Source organism: Egretta garzetta, unplaced genomic scaffold (genome assembly GCF_000687185.1).
Source record: "Egretta garzetta isolate BGI_Z169 unplaced genomic scaffold, ASM68718v1 scaffold27, whole genome shotgun sequence".
NCBI lineage: Eukaryota > Metazoa > Chordata > Aves > Pelecaniformes > Ardeidae > Egretta > Egretta garzetta.
In genome coordinates, this window is record NW_009260400.1 from 2795344 (window position 1) to 2796715 (window position 1372).

Sequence of the window (1372 nt, forward strand, 5' to 3'; positions counted from 1 at the left end):
ACGAGGCTGAGGGGAGAGCTTATCGCTGCCTACAACTGCCTGACAGGAGGGGGGAGCTGGGGGGCGTCGGGCTCTGCTCACAGGGAATGGGTGATGGGATGAGGGGAAATTACTTCAAGTTGTGCCAGGGCAGGTTTAGGTTGGACATTGGGAAAAATTCCTTCCCCGCAAGGGCTGTCAGGCCCTGGGGGGGGCTGCCCAGGGAAGGGGTTGAGTCCCCATCCCTGGGGTGATTTAAAAGCCAGGCAGAGGAGGTGCTTAGGGCCAGGGTTTAGTGGTGGGATGGCAGGGTTAGGGGAACGGTTGGGCTTGTTGAGCTTAAAGGGCTTTTCCAACCTCTACGATTCTGTGCTTCTGTTCTATGAAGCATGGTTTGTATTTTCGGGTGTAAAGGCTACTAGCACGTTCACAGAAATCCAGTGTGATTTGGGAGGCAAGATTAGAATGAAGCTCTGCATCTGTAGTTGCTTTGATTCTGTGCACATAAATATGTGCTTCACCCAGTTAGGTGACTTCTACTGCAGGAATCATTTGGGATCGTGTTCACAACTGTGGGTACTGGGGTGATGGTTTGGAAGAGAAAGTTAGGGGCACTGAAGTGTGGTGATAGAATTTCACTGTTTGATCTGTGGAGGGTGAATACAATTTGGTTGAATGACTTAAATTTTTGATTATGCGAGTACTGGCAGTACATGGGTGTTCCTATGACCTTGAACATATTTCACGTAAAACATGTTTTAAAACTTTATCCAAACAGCACAGAACTATCTTGTGGACTCCCGAACTGCATCTGGGATTCGAACAAGCACGCTCACAAGTGATGCAGAAATTGTGCTGAGTAACACGGAGCTCTTTGTTCAGCCTCAGTTTGATGAACAGAGCCACAATAAGCTTTCGGCTCTCGAACCACAGCTATCGGATTCAAAAACTTCAGCACAGAGAAGCAAGATTTCTGATGCAGCTCAAGAGGAAGCAAAGCTGATGGGTCTGGAAACCAGTGTGGGTGCAAGTGAGGGAAGGATCCAAAGACATTCTGAGGACTTAATCCTTGATCATGAGCGTGTTGACAGAATGACTCTTGTATCTCCAGAAACACCTGCAAACCAGCAAGAAGATAAGCGAGATCATTCCCAGAAGAGTAACCCAATGGAGCAGCTTTCTCTTGCAGAAGAGGTGGTGGTTGGCAGTGAGTACTGTGGGTTAGGACTCGGGGCTTAGCAGGTATTATCTGAAAGCATAGATTGGTTGAGGACGGCAGGGCCCTCTGGAGGTCACCTTCTCCAACCCCCCTGCTCAAGCAGGGCCGCCTGGAGCAGGTTGCCCAGGATAGTGTCCAGGCGGCCTTTACATGTCTCCAGGGATGGAGACTGCA

At 49.5% G+C, this 1372-nt stretch overlaps 1 protein-coding gene across 5 annotated transcripts in view; it reads left to right on the forward strand.

Annotated features, from left to right (window-relative positions):
• CENPT (centromere protein T) overlaps positions 1-1372 on the forward strand; it is a 25083-nt gene that overhangs the window by 6446 nt on the left and 17265 nt on the right. For all 5 annotated transcript variants that reach the window (XM_035898846.1, XM_035898845.1, XM_035898847.1 and 2 more), the window contains one exon: positions 758-1186. In XM_035898846.1, the coding sequence (XP_035754739.1) occupies positions 758-1186 (429 nt within the window). The remainder of the gene's footprint in view (positions 1-757; positions 1187-1372) is intronic.